This window comes from Aulonocara sp. 'chitande type north' Nkhata Bay, linkage group LG9 (genome assembly GCF_057382095.1).
Source record: "Aulonocara sp. 'chitande type north' Nkhata Bay isolate Kocher_YH1m ecotype deep benthic linkage group LG9, A_spYH_male_GT1.1, whole genome shotgun sequence".
Classification (NCBI taxonomy): Eukaryota; Metazoa; Chordata; class Actinopteri; order Cichliformes; family Cichlidae; genus Aulonocara; species Aulonocara sp. 'chitande type north' Nkhata Bay.
The window spans coordinates 24,998,861-25,017,089 of NC_141352.1; the positions used below are offsets into that span (position 1 = coordinate 24,998,861).

The window sequence follows — 18,229 nt, forward strand, 5'->3', positions numbered from 1 at the left end:
AGTTGCAACGTGACACTTTAATACAAGTTAAATGTAAGTCAAAGTGGCACATGAATTTGCAAAATAAATGGAAAAACATTTTACAATAAATCTAAATGTTTGCTTTTGTCTGTCATGTTTTTGAGCCCGATGTGACGTCAAAAAACTTGGCAAGTCATGTACTAAAATTTTCCTCAGACTTTCTGATTTGTTTGACACTTGTGCAGGACTGTGCTGTTAACTGAAGTTTTTATTTCAGTTGGGCAGCACAGCAGTGGAGTGGCTAGAACAGTTTTTTCATAGCAAGGAGGTCTCGAGTTTAAATCTATCAGTCACTTGGTGCCTTTCTGTGTGGGTTTTCTTTGGTTCTCCAGCTTCCTCCCACAGTCCAATGACATGCTTGTTAAATGAAATTTGGCCTTCATTTGAATGGTGATCTGTCTCTTGCTGTTAGCCTTTTGATGGATTGGCAAGCTGTTCAAGGTGCACCCCAAATTTAACTTTATAACAGCAGGTCCAGCCTTTTCACAACACTAAATTGGATAAGGAGTTAAGAAAACGAATGGATTTTGGCTTTCAATAAGTATCAGAACAACGTGATCTCAGCCCCTTAGTTCTCATTTACAAGTGTCCTCCATGAAATCCCAAATTCACTCCCCCACAAGGCTGTGGCTGTGTTTACTTCAGGTCACATTTCTCATTTTGTTTTTTCTGATGAATTACCCACTATTTCCCCAAAGTAATCACATTACATTGTTGTGATCTCAATATCGACCAAAGTAATTGCAATTACAATTTTTACTGTCACTGAGCAGCCCTTCATTCAAGTGGATTTTCAAGTCTAGCTCTTCTTTTCTCCTTCTGTGAATACATAAATCCAGAGCTAAAATTTAAGCATTTATTAAATGACAAATAATTTCTTATTGTGTTCCTTAAAAAGTATAATCCCTCAGAAAACTGAATAAAATTTACTGCTTACGTACTGAACCAATCATTTGTTGTTAGATTTCTTTCCCCCTTCCCCCGTCTGCAGTGGCCTGCGATGCGGCCACGAGCCAGCACAGCATCACATGAAGCTGATTATCCATGTAAATCTCCACAACCAAAACAACGCTTTCCTTTTGCACAAATGACTCAAGCGTGATCGCACAGCCCATGAGGCTGGCTGGGACTCGTCTGGATGCCTCGCCTTCCTATTTTCCCTCTCTGCTTTGTGAGTGGGCGCTGAAAAGAAGGCAACAGTAACAGTAAGTGATGATTTGTTAACAACAGATTAGAGATGTTGCTCTGGATGTTAGTGAAGGTCGTATTTGAAGAAATGTTTCTCTACGTGTTACCACTTTTGTCTTGTTCAGAAGGAAGTAAGCTGTTTTTGTGTTTTCACTTAAGGTCACTTTCACGTGGATTCACCTATAAGTTGTGCCACAATGTCAGCACTGCTACAGATGGACAATGCAGAGATAAAAAAAAGAATTGTGGTATGTTTAACACCACGTTTAAACATCTATAGTGCTAAAGTATTGTTTGGTAGTTACTTTTACGGCTATTAGAGGCTATTATTCCCGTTTTTGCTACTTAATATCTTTTGTGGTTTTGTAATAAACAAAGCAGTAAAGACGACTGTCTGCTTTCAATTTTAGTTGTTTTTTTTTAATTCAGAGATTTAAAAAAATATATAACTTCCAAATTTTTTTGTTTATCAAGACACACAAGTCAACTAAATGAAACTAAAATGAAAAAGCAAAGCAATTTTATAGTAACGTAAATTAAATAAATATAAATAATTGATTAAAACAAACATCATCACACTATAATGATTGTAGCATATGTATGTATGTATGTATTGTTGTATCTTCCCAGCATATGTTTATACTGCCAATAATCGGTCCTGACAATAATTTGCCTGTCCTAGATAAAAGATGATTGGCCAGGCTACAGTCTGGACCTGTTCACCTATCCTGAGCACTACCATGATGACATCGAGAGTATTTACATTCCACATGGGGTAATCATGAATAGGTAAGAAAGGCCTACAACATCACAATGATGTCATAAAATTTCGTAAAATCACACGCTGCGTGAATATATGTTAAAATGTCACATTTTTACAGCTTATTGACAACAAAAGATTTCAGCCACTTCTGCTCCAATCGTATGGTAAATGGCCTGTATTTATATAGCACTTTTCTAGTCCCCAAGGACCCCAAAGCACTTTACACAACCAGTCATCCACCCATTCACTCACTGGTGATGGCAAGCTACATTGTAGCCACAGCCACCCTGGGGCGCACTGACAGAGGCGAGGCTGCCGGACCCTGGCGCCACCCAGCCCTCTGACCACCACCAGTAGGCAACGGGTGTAGTGTCTTGCTCAAGGACACAACGACCGAGACTGTTCAACCCGGGGCTCGAACCTTGGCGAACTCCCAACTCTTGAGCCACAATCGCCCCTAATGAGGCATACGAGTAAAGAAAATAAAATACACTATTTCAGAATGTAGCGTTCAACATCACAGGTCAAAGGAGGACAATCTTTGTTTGAGCTTATTATTTTCCCAATACAACGTTATGTTGCTTTACAATGACACGAAAACATTATATGCTATCCTAGATTTCTATATTAACAATGCTGACAGCATAAAACATCAAACTAAAAGGCATGAAACATCAAAGGGCTGTTGCCCTTAGGAGGGGGCTGCGATCTCTGAGTGTTCTCATTTGTAGTATGATTTGATTTGCTCTTGCAGGACCGAACGCCTGGCCCACTACATCATGGATGACTTTCGGGATGACAACATAATGGTCCTGTGTGTTCTGAAGGGAGGCTACAAATTCTGTGCAGATCTGGTGGAGTTCATCAAGATTCTCGGCCGGAACTCCAACAAGTACCTGGAGACCCAAGTAGAGTTCATCCGTCTGAAGAGCTACCTGGTGGGTAGTGCAGCAATCTATGAAAAAACTTTCATAAATTGCCTCAAAGGGCATTTTGCCCAGCATCTCCACCCTATGGTGTGACAGGTACGCTGTTAGATTTTTACATTTAATTAATGCTTTAAGTTAGGAATGTTTCACGTAGCTTTGAGCTCTCCATCAAGTCTCAGAACTGGACCTCTTAATTTTAATTGAGGTGTAGGTGCCTATTGGAGTAACTATCTGCCAAATCACATGGCAAAAAGTCTGTAAATGAGTAAAGGTGTAGTAGTTTAGCCATATGCTGCTATCACAAATTACAAGACATCTCTGTCTGTGCAATGAACCCATAAAGTTTATGGATGCACCTTGTTAACCAAGCTTGCCACTGTGGGCTGATAACTTGGAACTCCATCATTTCATCCAGATGTGATCACTTCTGGCTGAAAAACAACATGGCAGTAGGTAAACTGAGGATTTACAAACTAATGAACACATGGCAAATGTCAAAACATTACAACATATTACATGCTTTAATCACATCGTCCCATTTTTTTCCTTCTTATACACTCCAGCTCAAATATTAGTGAAATATTCTTGGTTCTAGCTTTCCACCTGGGAGGACTTCCTTTGCAGTTTTATATCAGTCAATTGACTGAATATGTTGTGTAAACAGACGAAGCAAGCAATGTGAGGATTCCAATCTCCTATCAGGAAGTGGAACATGCATTTTTACTGTGCTTTTTTGTTATTTTAACCTTAAATAAATAAAAGTAAAACAAAATCTTAAATGATAATGACCACAATTTTTGCGGAAGCCCTGCTTTCAACGCAGACTTTAGCCAGAGCCACCAGATGTCACTGTTGTTCATGTTTAATGTGAAACATTCACACAGGGCAACTCAAGGACGACTCATTGTGGAGTGACTGCATAGCTCAGGTCATGAAAATAGCAGTCTGCTAATTGGTGCAGCTGTTGCTGCCAAGAAAAACTGCTCATGTCATGATGGAGTCCAACACCTGGAATGCATAAACTGTGGAACGACGCAGCAGTGGTAACAATTATATCAACTGTCGGCAAAGTCACTTGTTTTATTGTGGTGTGTTTTGGCAAGCAGCACATCTGAAAGGATGTGATTTGTTTTTCTCTACATGTGGTCACATTTTTTTAGTCCCTTTTGAGCACGGGGGAGGATTCACTGGCTTTCGTGGAGGTTAAAGCAGCGAGGACAGCCTAGTGATGCTGTGATGTTCCACGATATTAAGAAAATAAGGTTTTTATTTTTCTTAGGGCAAGGTTGAATGAGTTATTTAAATAATACCAAAATAAGTTCAACTTACTAGAGCTTTATTTAACTCTGTGAAGGCTACAGAAAATTAAGACAAAAGTACAAAACTGGCAGAAATCAACCTTAAATCTGAAAAGATATGATGACAAGTTAAGAGACCATACAAAAGTATAATCTTATATTAAAGTTCATCTGATTCCTGATCATTGTATTTTGATGTCAACAACATGGCTTGGGGTAGCGGTTGCTGTTACTGCACTGTAGGACTGTGTGTTTGAGTGATAATGTCATTAGTCAATCTCGCAGATCATGATGGAGACATGTGACCTGCCCCAGGCCAGGATTTTGTCCACGTCACTGCTGCTCTTATCCGAGTGATGCATCTATAGCAGCCCAAGTCTAACTTCAAAGCTTTCATTCTTAAAAGCTTTAAATACCATGCTTCCTCAGAGTTCATATCTTTGTTTATGTTCAGGACATTTTATCTCAAAGACTTTGTGAAATATGTCTCCCTATGTGCAGTTATGTACCACACAGTGGTAACTATATACATATATATATATATATATATATATATATATATATATATATATATATATATATCCCTGTATCACTATATCTTCTTTTCTGATGTTCCCATGGTGGCCTGTCTGATGAAGTAAAAACACCTTCATGTTTAAATCCAAGTTCAGCCAGTTCGAGTTCAACCGATCTTGGATTACAATTAAAATTTTTGAAACCACCCATAGCGTTCCTATTATATTAGCAAGAACGGTATTTTTTTAGTGTTCTTACGCCCCTGTTTTTGCAGGTGCATCATATAATAGTGATACATTTCATTAAGCTTACTGATCAAGCATTCATTATTTTCTATCCTAACAATTTTGTTTGTAGCATTAGCTAGCAGTTAGCTGTTGATTCATACCATTAGCTAGCAGTTAGCTGTTGATTCATACCATTAGTTAACATATAGCTGCTAGTCTATTTAGAAAAAAAGCTTTTTATTCATAGTTTTAAGAAATTACTGCATTTCAAATATCTGTGTGAATGTTTAGATAATTTTTTATCTAGTGTTAGCTGTTAGCTAATAATTATAACTGTTAGCAAAATATTTAGTGAGATTTTACAATCATTTAATCACTTTAATATACCATATAATTTTATCATTAATGTGTATTTCTTTTCAATGGATATTCTCTACTGCTTATCCATTACTTTTACTAAATTATTATATTTTCTGACCCTTTTTCAAGCCTGTCAGGATCTGTTTGCTTTTTTAACACAGTGGTTCCCAAATAGTGTGCCTTAGATTTTGTGTCAACTAAGCATTTGTGTTGTCACTGTACAAAAAGTAACAAATGTAATTTAGATGTGCTATATTAGAACACATGAAATTCCCTGATTAGAGGCCCTGGTTATTGAAGTCAAATAATCACTATCATGTGTGGAGAAAACCCCGCAAAAGAAACTGTCAAAAGACACTACTGCAAAAGCTACGCTTCACCTGGACTGGGGTTGACAGCCTTCTGCCCAAGTGTATCATTTGCTGAAAGGAGTTATTAAGATACACTCATTCACGCATTCAGACACCAAAAAAGTATCTGATAACAAGATTGATGCAAGTTATATACAAGTGGAGTTTATTGCAGATGTAAGGATCTGTATTCCTGCAAGTTCCTTCATCTGACAATAGCAGCAAATGAAGAACTGCTGATATTCCAGATGACTTAGAGGCCATTTTCTCCAATTATGAGAATGGGTGTGCCTTGAAATTTTGGTGTGGCTTGAGCAAAAACAAATTTTGAAAACCAATGCAGTTAATTGAGGTTGCTGCAAATATCCCTGACTGTAAATCACAGTTAAAGGCAATTTATTGTAATTAACAGGAACCATGGAGTAACAAAAAGGGCAAAAATTACAATTGCTGGGTTGCAAAATAAAAATTAACTGCCCTCTTTTCATCTTCTCACCAGAATGACCAATCAACAGAGGACCTGCACATCATAGGATGCCGAGATCTGTCTTTTCTGCGTGGAAAGGTGTGTGTTTGTAATTAAGCAAAGTCAGGATAATGACATGGGATAAGGATATTTTTACATGCTGTTTTAAAAGAAACTACCCTAGCCTCAAGAGGGAGCTGTCAGTTAATCTGTCTTTAGGTAGAATTTTTTCCCAAGTGATCAAAGTCACACAGTTACATTTGTTAGACTTAGTCTTAGACAAGACCACACCGTTATGCTCTGACTTTTGAGGCTTGCTCACCATATTGTCCTACAGTCTCCAGGCTGGCCATGAATCAGAGATTTCAGGCAAATGAAGAAGGCAGATTTATTGACTGTTTGTCCCTGCTAATCCCTGGCAGGGAGGACTGAGGAGCCTGTAAGAACAGTCTGTGGCATTGTGAGGTATTACCCTGGAGTAAAAAAAAACCACTGATGTTGAATTCTTTAAAGTTAGCTGTCAAAATGTGCTTTAGCTACAATATATTTTCACTTCGGTTAAGAAGGTCAGAGGGAATAAAAACAGAAAATCTGACAGGCACCTTACACAGAAAGCATGAATCATTTGGGGAAAAAAAATGTTGGTGCTCTTGTCATAATTCTTCCTCTGGACGGAAATGTTACACACAAGCCTCCCACAAGTCTCATACATTATCAACAAAACTAATCATCAGTCATCATCATTTCCTCGGCGAAATATTTCTGAGGCTCAGTTCCAATTCGAGTATGAGTTTCTTTGTGATGATGCCAGCATAATGTCAGCTCAGTGATGTAAATGTTATGTTGATCTGTGAGGTGACATGAACACAGAGCTGTGCCTGAGATGACCATATTAATGATACTACTACTACTTTGATTCGCATCACAGGGGGCATCTGCACAAAGTTTGGTGCACAGGATGACCCACAGCCAATTAAGTTTCTGAATTTTCCTCTGGCGCCATCGCCGGGTCACTATTTCAGTGATAAATTAACACTTATTCCTTCTAATGGTAATTAAAAGGTGTTACAATATTTAAAGAATAAACTAAGAAAGGTAAAATTGCAGTGGGTCTAAATCAGGAAAATATAGCTCTCCTCCTTCAGGTTAAATCGGGGATGTCAAACTAATTTTTTTATCGTGAGTCACATACAGCTCAGTTTGATCTTAAGTGGATCGGACAAGTGAAATACCTCTTTCTGTCACACATTTAATCCCTGAGATATCTTAATATAAGAAATGGCACAATTTCAACAGCATATCTCAGTTTTTCAAAACAAAAAAATATAAAAATACCTTAAAAGTTCAAAAGTGTATGCCCTCTTTCACATTTTCTAAAGCCATCCAGTGGGCAAAATTGGAGTCTTTGCACGGCCAGTCCTGGTCCACTGGCCGTATGTTTGACACAACTGGGATGGATTTTCAAAAGCCTGAAAACAGAGACTTGAGGAGGTGCAGACAACTAGTTCCCTCTTAGATCACTTGAATCACAAAACGTTAAAAGTTGGATGACCTGAAAGCCTTGTTTGTTCCAACTGGCCATGTACTGAATGCATGCCTCACTGAAATAAAAGCAAAAATCTCAATTAGCAGGTTTCTGACATGTTTTGTCCCCCCCAGAAAAAAAGAAAAACGTTGTAATGTTTACCAGCTTTAACTTGGTAAACATTACAAGTGATTCCCAAGGTTCCCAAAAATGTAATTACAAAAACAAGTCAAAACATCTCATTTACAGATCCTAGGAGAATCATAAAATCCCAGCCAATGATGCCATACACAGTGAAATAATTGCCAGTGCATATTTGTTGCCCAACTGGCTCCATAGTTTGCAGCAGGCAGTAAGACAGGTATGTTGTGCTGTAGTTCTTGTGTTCTTTACTTGTTCCTATTAAGCATTATGCAAGAGTGTTCAGGTGTAGACTGGGAACACTGGCCAGGCGCCCGCATTCTCTGCGATCACTCTCCCCAAAACCATAGATACTCTCCACCGCTCTCACAAAGAGTCCCATACACCCAGCCAAGGAAACAAGAATTCATTTGAAAGTGTGCAGCAGTGAAAGTGTGCAGCTCCGAAGTGACTTTTGCTCACTGTAGACACAGATGTTCATTACTGAGGAGAAGAGAATGAGTCGTCTGTGTTTTTGTTCAGGCGCTAAAAATACTGCCAACATCGCTGCTATAGATACCATCTCTAAGAAATTCAAAGACACAACACCGCCTTTATTTTTGCTTTGCTTGAACAGTATTAAAATTCAAAGGTGACCGTTCTCTAATCTTTTTCTTTCCTTGTTTTTCACATGTTACCAAGAGTGTGCTCATTGTTGAGGTGAGTGTGTGTGTATGTTTTTCTATTTTTGTCGGATAAATCCCTTCAATTAGAACCATTTCTGCCCCCTTTGAGACATCATTTACTTTTGAAAAGTCGTTGTTGTTGTTGTTGTTGTTGTTGTTGTTGTTGTTGATGTCAACGTAGGGGGAAAAAACTCATTCTGTTCCTCTTTGGGATCATGTTCCAGTTGTGAAGGTTTCTGGACTAGATTCAGACACACATAAGAACATGAAAAAAAAGCATGCTCTGATAGCTTCAGATGCAAAACAACGAACAGCTGCTCAAGCTCAATGTAATCTTTCTCAGTTATACGATATCTTAGCTCTTAAATGAATGTAACAGAAAAGTTTTAAGTACAGTGGGGCAAAAAAGTATTTAGTCAGCCACCGATTGTGCAAGTTCCCCCACCTAAAATGATGACAGAGGTCAGTAATTTGCACCAGAGGTACACTTCAACTGTGAGAGACAGAATGTGAAAAAAAAAATCCATGAATCCACATGGTAGGATTTGTAAAGAATTTATTCGTAAATCAGGGTGGAAAATAAGTATTTGGTCAATAACAAAAATACAACTCAATACTTTGTAACATAACCTTTGTTGGCAATAACAGAGGTCAAACGTTTACTATAGGTCTTTACCAGGTTTGCACACACAGTAGTTGGTATTTTGGCCCATTCCTCCATGCAGATCTTCTCGAGAGCAGTGATGTTTTGGGGCTGTCGCCGAGCAACACGGACTTTCAACTCCCGCCACAGATTTTCTATGGGGTTGAGGTCTGGAGACTGGCTAGGCCACTCCAGGGCTTTCAAATGCTTCTTACAGAGCCACTCCTTTGTTGCCCGGGCGGTGTGTTTTGGATCATTGTCATGTTGGAAGACCCAGCCTCGTTTCATCTTCAAAGTTCTCACTGATGGAAGGAGGTTTTGGCTCAAAATCTCACGATACATGGCCCCATTCATTCTGTCCTTAACACGGATCAGTCGTCCTGTCCCCTTGGCAGAAAAACAGCCCCATAGCATGATGTTTCCACCCCCATGCTTCACAGTAGGTATGGTGTTCTTGGGATGCAACTCAGTATTCTTCTTCCTCCAAACACGACGAGTTGAGTTTATACCAAAAAGTTCTACTTTGGTTTCATCTGACCACATGACATTCTCCCAATCCTCTGCTGTATCATCCATGTGCTCTCTGGCAAACTTCAGACGGGCCTGGACATGCACTGGCTTCAGCAGCGGAACACGTCTGGCACTGCGGGATTTGATTCCCTGCCGTTGTAGTGTGTTACTGATGGTGACCTTTGTTACTTTGGTCCCAGCTCTCTGCAGGTCATTCACCAGGTCCCCCCGTGTGGTTCTGGGATCTTTGCTCACCGTTCTCATGATCATTTTGACCCCACGGGATGAGATCTTGCGTGGAGCCCCAGATCGAGGGAGATTATCAGTGGTCTTGTATGTCTTCCATTTTCTGATGATTGCTCCCACAGTTGATTTTTTCACACCAAGCTGCTTGCCTATTGTAGATTCACTCTTCCCAGTCTGGTGCAGGTCTACAATACTTTTCCTGGTGTCCTTCGAAAGCTCTTTGGTCTTGGCCATGGCGGAGTTTGGAGTCTGACTGTTTGAGGCTGTGGACAGGTGTCTTTTATACAGATGATGAGTTCAAACAGGTGCCATTCATACAGGTAACGAGTGGGGGACAGAAAAGCTTCTTACAGAAGACGTTACAGGTCTGTGAGAGCCAGAGATTTTCCTTGTTTGAGGTGACCAAATACTTATTTTCCACCCTAATTTACGAATAAATTCTTTACAAATCCTACCATGTGAATTCATGGATTTTTTTTCACATTCTGTCTCTCACAGTTGAAGTGTACCTCTGGTGCAAATTACTGACCTCTGTCATCATTTTAAGTGGGGGAACTTGCACAATCGGTGGCTGACTAAATACTTTTTTTCCCCACTGTAACTGGAAATCCTCTCTCAGATGCCACTCATGTATTCATTAATCGCTCATCAATGCATTTACCTATTTCAGTTGATCAATATCTGTGCAAAAGTCTTGAGCTACCCCTCATTCCTTTTTATATTTCTGGGAAAATGGGAAATAGGTGCAGAAATTTATTGAGATTTGTCTAAGCATAAATAAAAATACAGTATATAACACAAAAACAGTCTTTGTACAGTTCTAACAAGCTTGAAAGTCAATATTTGTTTTTTGCTTTTTTCATTCTTCAACACAGTCTGAACTTTCTTGAGCAAGCTTTCTTTTCATTTCTTTAAGTAGTCTTCAGGAATATTTCTCCAGGCTTCAGGAAGCTATTCAAAGACCCCACACTGCTTCTATAATATTGCTAGTGTTCCCCATTCGACCGTGACCATTTCTGACGAGGTTTTAACAAACGCATGGATCAACAGAAGGGTCACATGGATCTCTAAGGTCTTGTGTCAAGTCTTTGCTGGATTTTCTTCCTAATTCTTAATGACATGACTTTCAGATTCTGTCCATCTGCTATATGTAGCTTTATGAGACCTGCTTCTTCTTCTTTTGTCCACTTATCAGGTTGGTGTCCTCCTAAGAGTTCTTTGGGAAACACCTCAATTGCATTATCTTTGGCATTTTTCATAGTGAAAAGTGTTTTTGTGACAGGCTGCTCATAAATTGTCTCAGAATTCCTCTGATGGACGTGTGCAAGGACTGAACACATGAAAACCAGCCAATGTCCAAAGGCAAAGTTTAAAAGACCTTCATAAAGCCTGAAAAACTTTAAAAGTACAAAAAAATCTGCCTCCTCCTGGCAAGCAAAATATAAAGAAATCAGTTGTGGCTCAAGACTTTTGCATAGTACTGTATCTTGATCTTTTTTTTACTCTCATATATCCCACGTTCTTTCCTCCAAATCTCTTCCTCTCTTCCTTTGCTCTTCCCTCCCCTCAGGCCATAGTTGACACAGGAAAGACCATGAAGGCCCTTCTGAAGCATGTGGAGACCTTTGAACCCAAGATGGTCAAGGTCGCAGGGTGAGCCAGTCTGTGTTTTCCCCTGTAAAGGAAATGTCAAGCGTGTGACAAGCACAAGAAGATATCACTTGTCCACAGTCACTGCTATCTCGTGTCTGTGGGCTGTTCCTATGCATTCCCGAGATCACAGAAACATGATAAACATCTCTCACACATGGTTCATGTTGAAAGTTTATTTCCTCTGGATTGTGAAAACACTCCAAAAATGTACATTTTTAAAAATATTCAAGTCTTTGTCTTATCACCATGGTTTTTGGACCAATAAATGTCTTGAAATTAAACTGAAAAAGTCAACTTTTTGATATTGCATACATCATTTAACATTTGAGGGTAATTAACGTTATTATTTTGTATTTCAGGCTGCTTGTGAAGAGGCTCCCTAACATGGCTGAAAGTCTGACAGACTGTAACTATGCTCTTTGTTTTAACCTTCGTAGCACCCACACCGTACCCTACTTGCCAGTCTTTTTCATTTATTCTTATTCTTTCACTTTTTTCAAAGTTGAGATAATTTAGCAAATTGTTCGTTATTAGGGAAGTGTCCTGACCTGATAGTCCTCCCATAATTAATCCCAAAATACAAAAGAAGTGTGTGTTCAAGGTGCCTTGCCACATGACACAAGTAAGTGACCTCCTGGAGTTCAGGAAGTCAGTTTTTGAACAAATTAAACAAACAAGATATAGCTTTAGGTTACAAATATTAACTACTGGCTGCAGTCATAGGAAAAAGAAAGTATACTCTTGTTGAACTCTAAAGCCTTGCATATCAGGACATAATCAAAATGATCTAGTCTTTAGCAGGTTCTGAAATGACCTAAATACAACCTCATATGAACAATCATACATGATCTACGCCACGTCTTTATGTGTAATAGAAAAACTAAGCCAAAATGCAGGAACAGTAGGTTAAAACTAAGTACACTCCATGATTTTTTAGCTTGTAAAACAATCTTTAGCAAGTCATCATTTTATGTGGGATTTTATCAGTCTTTCACTTTGTTGTGGAGGAATTTGAACCCACTCTTCTTTACAATGTTGCTAATGTTGTTCATTAGGATTTGCAGTAATTCGCTTATGCACAGATCTTTACTACATGCCTCATTCACATGCATATTCATATAAGCACTTTTTCCTATACCTAAGCGCTGTGTCTAACATTCTCACACACACACTAACACACTAAAATAGAAGCACTGGAAACACAAAAAGCATCAAAGACAGTCCTTTTATGTCCAAATCAAATGAAAAAACAATTTTTTGAACCAAGCTTTGAACTGTGAACTGGCCTCCTGTGGCTAGTGGAGGTGTTGCAGATTTTCTCACATCATCTTTAGCTTAACTTTTCAGCTCTAGATACTGGTATTTAAAAATAAAAGTTTACAGCAGCTTACAGCAGGGTACTCAGAAGTATTAGCACAAATTTAAAAGTCTGCTACATTAAAAAAGTCACATACCTAGTTTTCTCTTTTCATTTAAATTTTCTTTCTTTGAGTTTAAGCTCTGGGTGTTAGATTTTCCTCCTAACATGTGTCACTTGTTTCTCTTGTTCGCTTAATCAGATGTGATGATTCAGGTGAGACTGCTTCATCAACACCTATCAGTCATCTTTAATTTGAGCTGAAATTTATTTGTTACACCTCATAATTAGTTCAAATAAAGGCATCAAAATGTGTATTTCTAGCTGTTATGTGCGATATCACAGCCACTCACTCCTGGTTTAGTCAAAAGACTAACATGGAATTTTTGTTTAATGTTAAACAAATCAGGATACTTAACATTCGTGTCTGTGTTTGCATTGTCAGATGTTGGATTTGAAATTCCCAACCGGTTTGTTGTTGGCTATGCCCTTGACTACAATGAATACTTCCGTGACCTGAATGTAAGTCTGACACTCCAAAGAGCTGAGAGAAAGGGATGAAAGAGACAGGAGGGGAGAGTAAACATAGTAAATCAAAGACGACATTTCTTTTGCCTGAAACCTAAACTCACCCAACAGGTATGCTCCCCGCCACGAGGAGATTTTACATGTAGGCAAAGTAGCTCAGAGCAGGTGGTTTCTGTCTGTGTTCACAAGGAGGTCTGTGTCACCCAGGACAGGAGTCACTGAATGATATGGATGATAGATTTTTTTACATGTAAGATAAAAATGAATGAAGTATTGTGTCTATTTTTTCCAGTTCCTGATAAACCATAAATGGTGAGTTTACTGGGTTGTATGAAGATGTAACCAACAGACTTGATGTACTAACCCCCCAAAATGATCTCAAACAGCGCTCATTAGCCAACTTGTGAGGTACATTAGTTCAACTGCTTGTTAAAACAAATATCTAATTCGCCAATCACATGGCAGCAACTTAGTGCGTTTAGCCATGAAGCCATGGTCAAGACAACCCGTTCAAACCAAATGGGGAGGAAAGTGTTCTTAGGTGACTTCGAACATGAACATTTTTTCTTGGCACACTTTGGCCCACAGCTCTTTTCTGACACAGTGTACCCACCTTGTGATGACTCCTTTCAGCAGGATAAAATCACCATAATATAGAGTTTAAATCACATCAAACTTGTTTCTTGAACATGACAGTGACCTCACTGTACTCAAGTAGCCTCCACAGTCACCAGATCTCAATCCAAGTTTTGGATTTGGTGGAACGCAATGGCGTCCACATAGAAGTGCAGCTGTCTAGTTCTGCAGCAACTGTGTAATGCTATCATGCCAGTACGGCCCCAAATCTCTGAGGAATGTTTCCAGGAACTTGTTGAATCTGTGTCATGAAGAATCAAGGCACTTCTAAAGACAAAAGAGGTCCAACCCAGTACTAGCAAGAGGTACCAAATACAGTGTACAGTGAGCGTACGTTGTTGTTGAGTCAAGATTCAAACTGTAGCACAAATATTAATCTGAAAAATTGTTCTAAAGTGCTTTAAGTTGAACAAAAAACACAGATTTATCCACTGCTTCTAAATGTTAGGATTAAGAAGACTGCTGTTTTATTTTAAGCTATGTAAAAGTTCCTCTGGAGAATAGAGTGGACTGCACAGCACCAATGGCAGCAGTTATTACCAATGAACTAATATCACAGTGCTTCACTTTACGCAGGGGTTCTAGGCAAGGATAGCTTCTCTGCCCTCCTTTGTTTTCCATTATCATTTATCCTGCTTCAACCTGCTAATTCAAGCATAAAATAAACTGAGCGCTATACCTGCAAAGCCTTCCTCTTCAATATCCAAATCCACACACTATTCACACTTTACAAATATCATCTATCTTTTGCACATTGTTAAATGCACATTTTTAATAGTCACCAAACTACAACCCAGTCTTAAAAACAGCAGAAGATAACCCTTAATGTTGAATTATTCTATACCTATGATAAACTACTTATTTCCAAGCCCCCATCCACTTGGTTCAAATTCCTAGAAACTCCAACCTCCAAATGGCATTACACCACTAAGAGCAGGACACATGGTTACTTACTGTAAGCGCAATGTGCTTAACACAGAAGGTAAAAAATATTAAACCCTGTGTAGGTAACAATGCGTTAAGGTAGTGAAATAAGCTAAATAAATAAGCACTGGTCAGAACTCAAATAATAATGTACATGCATTTTATTTTTGTTCCATGTTTTAATTTGAGAAGGATTACCTCTTCCTGTGCTTTTATATCATTATTCTTTCTGCTGAAGCTCAGCACATGACCCACAATTTATAATTACTCTGTATTTTCCTTGCTTTCTTTAAATTACTACACAAGCATTTGCGCAATCTTTTTCTATCGGTTTATTTCTGTTTACTTTTAGTGGAAATATAGTAAAACATATGGATTATTTAGATTAGTTTTTTTCTTTAGGCTGTTGTTCCTCTGTAAATATTCTCACTTTCTTTTTGATATGAATTCAGTTTAATTCAAGTCTTTCTGAAAGCGATAAGTTCAAATCTATATGGACCCTGCTGTTTTTATCTGTGAAACGTGACCTCGAATTTACCTCTTACTCATGTGAAACACTAAGCTTGACTCCCATAGTCACGTACAGTATGTGCAGCATGCACTGTTTGTACTGTATGGTTGTGTGTGTGGCTCTTGTCCATGTTTGAGGGGGGTGGTATTCGTTATGAAAGTTTGAAGGCGTGTGACCTGTGGAATGTAGAGGTTAGGCTCTGATAATCAGACAGAGTTAAAGCTTACCCTCTTATCTGTCCTCATCCCACAGAAGAAATATGAGTTGAATCCCCAGGACACCCGAAGCTAGATTAATGAATGAGTCATATCTTTGGAGATCACTTTCTTCTCTTTTCAAATTTGCTGGTTTTTATGGTTTCATGCTGCAAATGGAATTTAAAGTTTGTAAAAATGATCGCAAAGCTAATTGTTTTGTTTTTTTATCACCCCTTGTCATTTCAGCATATCTGTGTCCTCAGCAGAACAGGAAAGATGAAGTACAAGATATGAGAAGACATGAAGCCATTAGTTATACTCAGTTTTACAGCAGCACATATTTCTCTCCCGTTGCTGTAACAATTTGGGAGGGGGGGTTGGTCTTCATTACAATTCAGTGCTGGATGGACACTGTGAAATGTTTTTATGTGTGAATTAAAAGGCATTTAATTCAGTTATTGCCTCATTCTTTATTTGCATGTTGATGAGATTCACACTGCAACAAAGAAAGTGTTAAATAAAAGAAAGACAAGCCGCCCACCAGGACAGGACGCTGGTGACAGATGGAGAGAGCTTATGGACGTTGGCATCCTCGTACCCGGATGACGCCCACAGCATACAGTGGGTACTGCATCTCCACACCACACTGTATCTGCTTGTTTCTGTCAGTGGGGTTTTTTTTTCCTGTGTAAGTTTGACCTTCTCTATATAGGATGATGTATGTGTAGCGTTTGACAGTAGATGTTTTTACTTTCACTTGCTAAAAGTTGCAATACCTTTGAGCGTAAGGCAAAGATGCACAAGCCTGACTAATTAGGAAAAATAATTTCTTGGCCCATGGGAGTCCACGTGGCCTTGACAAAAGTGCCATGAAAGCTGGAAACTACAAAATTGTAATTTCAGTGTTACGTTACTTGAGTGACTTTTAAAACAAAAATTCTTTAGCTAAAAGAAAAATGAATTTTTGTTTTCTTAATCTATAAATAAATATGTGTATTTGTATTCAAGTCATATCTGACATTTACATTACTCTCAAGCCAAAACACATTAGCGGGAAACTGTATGTGGCCAACACCAATGAGAAATTTTACCTAACCACATAAAGATTACAGTACCATAACATGTGGAATATTTGTGCTAAAATACTAAAACCATTCAATTCATTTTGATTTGTATAGCGCCTTATCACAACCAAAGTCACCTCAAGGTGCTTGATATTGTAAGGTAAAGGTCTTACAATGATAGAGAGAAAACCCCAACAATTATTGATGACCCCCTATGAGCAAACGCTTGGCAACAGTGGGAAGAAAAAAATACCTTTTAACAGGAAGAAACCTCCAACAGAAGCAGGCTCAGAGAGGCTTTGCCATCTCCCTTGACCGGTTGGGCATGAGAGAAGGCAAACAGGACCTAAAATGAATTATAACTAATGAATAACTACAATAATAAATGAGGAGTGGTGTATAAACTCATAGTAAGTCAAAGAGAAACACACAGTGCATCATGGGAAGCCACACTCTCATTTTAAATAAAGTAAATTTTAATTTATATATATATGTATATATATATATATATATATATATATATATGTATATATATATATATATATATATATATATATATATATATATATATATATATATATATATATATATACAGGAAATGCCCTTAGCTTTAGTGTTTAGTAGCTTGGTCAAAAAAAAAAAAACTAAACTAAAAGGAGCATACACACTCAGGAAACAAACTGAGACAAACCTGAATTGAAAGCAAAAGTTCAAAACTAAAGAATAACAAGTCATAAAAAATAGTCCTCAGCCAGTCATAGTTGAAGTGCAAAGCAGCCTTGCTTTCATAAAGGAATTTAACCAAATTATAAACATTTGGCAACCAGATGAGTCGAGTCCCTTACTGAAAAGAGACTCAAATTGTTGTGTTGGGAATCCACCTGCATTTAAAAACGAGACAACAATTATTTGCAAACTTTTGCCACTCTGTCTGAGAATGATTGCAGTCAGTCTGAGTCATACCATAATCAATGGAGACACTTTGTCTCTCACCAGGCGAACTCTGTAATCACCTTCTGATTGAAACTGGTTGCCCAGATCAAAAATAAAATCGGGTAACCATCAATTTTTCCTACTCATGAGGCCTTTTACTTTAGTGTGATTGAGCCGCAAAGAATCACTGCATATTTATATTATGTATGTATGTTTACTGTCTGAGCTCCTGATTTCCGGAAAAAAGGCTTGCTCTACACTTGCCACATTAAAATATCTGCAGTCTAGAGGAACCTTCTCTACAAACAAACACACACACACACTCATAGTGAGGTTTAAGTCTAAAGGAGTCAATTGTGCGTATCGACAGACAGACCAGAGCACGCTTCACTGCATAGCAAGCACTCGGGGAGTGTTATCATGTGGCTAAGCGCTCTTGATTCTCAATCACCTGAAACTGCAAACAGCCGTCACATCACATAACAGGAATGCATGTATACACGGAGGTATCCTTCGAAAGATCTAAAAAGATTTCTTGAAATCGCATCTCAGCTAAAAGAAGATGAAATAATTAGTGT

The 18,229-nt window shown here is 38.4% G+C and overlaps 1 protein-coding gene across 1 annotated transcript; it reads left to right on the plus strand.

Annotated features, from left to right (window-relative positions):
* The first annotated feature begins 1,105 nt into the window (after nucleotides 1–1,105).
* On the plus strand, nucleotides 1,106–16,102 carry prtfdc1a (phosphoribosyl transferase domain containing 1a). The gene is made up of 10 exons (XM_086306679.1): nucleotides 1,106–1,226; nucleotides 1,369–1,457; nucleotides 1,892–1,998; nucleotides 2,727–2,910; nucleotides 6,152–6,217; nucleotides 8,466–8,483; nucleotides 11,419–11,501; nucleotides 11,861–11,907; nucleotides 13,304–13,380; nucleotides 15,901–16,102. Exons 2-10 carry the CDS (start codon nucleotides 1,407–1,409, stop codon nucleotides 15,946–15,948), a joined length of 681 nt encoding a protein of 226 aa, XP_086162805.1. The 5' UTR covers nucleotides 1,106–1,226; nucleotides 1,369–1,406; the 3' UTR covers nucleotides 15,949–16,102.
* Nucleotides 16,103–18,229: the final 2,127 nt, after the last annotated feature.

What these genes read in the sequence shown, in the direction of transcription:
- prtfdc1a (XM_086306679.1), top strand. Translation starts at nt 1,407, where the DNA reads ATGTCAGCACTGCTACAGATGGACAATGCAGAGATAAAAAAAAGAATT. An exon ending in AAGATGGTCAAGGTCGCAGG is followed by an intron (nt 11,502 to 11,860) that starts GTGAGCCAGTCT and finishes TTTGTATTTCAG; the next exon opens with GCTGCTTGTGAAGAGGCTCC. An exon ending in GGCTGAAAGTCTGACAGACT is followed by an intron (nt 11,908 to 13,303) that starts GTAACTATGCTC and finishes TTGCATTGTCAG; the next exon opens with ATGTTGGATTTGAAATTCCC.